The sequence below is a fragment of the Boleophthalmus pectinirostris genome, unplaced genomic scaffold, assembly GCF_026225935.1.
Source record: "Boleophthalmus pectinirostris isolate CB_2022bp ecotype Guang Dong unplaced genomic scaffold, ASM2622593v1 HiC_scaffold_16, whole genome shotgun sequence".
NCBI lineage: Eukaryota > Metazoa > Chordata > Actinopteri > Gobiiformes > Gobiidae > Boleophthalmus > Boleophthalmus pectinirostris.
Window position 1 is genome coordinate 37,970,851 of NW_026571095.1, and position 1,260 is coordinate 37,972,110.

The following is a 1,260-nucleotide window of genomic DNA, read 5'->3' on the forward strand; positions in this document are numbered from 1 at the left end:
TAGCGTGAAAGAGCGCGCACTCACCCGCCTCGGTCTCGTCTCCGGTCACCGCCATGTCCGGTGTGTCCCGCCAATAATCCAGCCTCGGCTCGTGAGCTCCGGTGCGCGCGCTGCCGCAGCTCTTCTGCCGCTCCGCCGCTCCGCTCCGCCCGCTCGCGTGCGTCCTCCGCGCGTCACCTCCTCTGCGCGCGCTCTTACGCACACGCCGCCGCTGACGTCACCGTGACGTCAGAGCGCGCTGAGGTCACCGGCCGCCAGAACAAAACAGAAGAGTCACGTGCGCGCGCGGGATTAAAGGATCTGATGTTGTCCTCCAGAACGAGACGCACGATTCATCTTCTGCTCATGTTCCAATGTTCCAATGTTCTAATGTTCTAATGTTCTAATGTTCTAATGTTCTAATGTTCTAATGTTCTAATGTTCTAATCTTCAAATGTTCTAATGTCCTAATGTTCTACTCTATGTTTCTAATGTTCTTAATGTTCCAATGTTCTAATGTTCTAATGTTTTTCTAATGTTCTAGTTCTAATCTGTTTCTGTTCTATGTTTCAGAACCAGAACATTCAGCCTCTGGTTCTTTTCTCACACTTCTGCAGTGTTGTAGAGTAACAGATTACAAGTACTGGAGTTATGTAATCAGAGTACAAATGATGAGTAACTGTATTCAGTTACAGTTACTGTTTCAGTGAGTGGGAATTGGATTACAGTTACTTTGTTCAAATAAATGGATTAAACACAGAGGGATTTTACTGTTTACACATTTTGGGCAAAATCCTTTTTATTATTATTATATATATATATATATATTATTATATCATTATATATCATTATATATTATTATATATATTATTATTATTATATATATATTTATATATATTATTATATATTATTATATATTATTATATATAAATATAATATATACTATATTATATATTATTATATATTATTGTATATTTCAGTTATTTGTCTCTTTGCCTTAAACTCAAACAGAACGTGACAAAAAGAGCCACAGAAAAACATCTCGTTAAAGTTGGTGATGTCACATAAAAGACGAACTCAAAGAACCAACAGAAACCAGGACTAAACCAGGACTAAACCAGGACTAAACCAGGACTAAACCAGGACTAAACCAGGTCAAAACCAGGACTAAACCAGGACTAAACCAGGACTAAACCCTAAACCAAACTAAAACCAGGTAAACTAAAACCAGAACTAAACCACCAGGCTAACCAGGACTAAACAGGACTAAACCAGGACTAA

General features: G+C 39.2%; 1 protein-coding gene across 1 annotated transcript in view; it reads right to left on the reverse strand.

Annotated features, from left to right (window-relative positions):
- The window catches only part of LOC129408396 (cAMP-responsive element modulator-like), an 8,292-nt gene extending 8,117 nt beyond the window's left edge, over window positions 1–175 (reverse strand). Inside the window, exon 1 of the mRNA XM_055152004.1 lies at window positions 25–175. Coding sequence (XP_055007979.1) covers window positions 25–55 — 31 coding nt within the window. The 5' untranslated portion in view covers window positions 56–175. The remainder of the gene's footprint in view (window positions 1–24) is intronic.
- Between the last annotated feature and the right edge of the window lie 1,085 nt (window positions 176–1,260).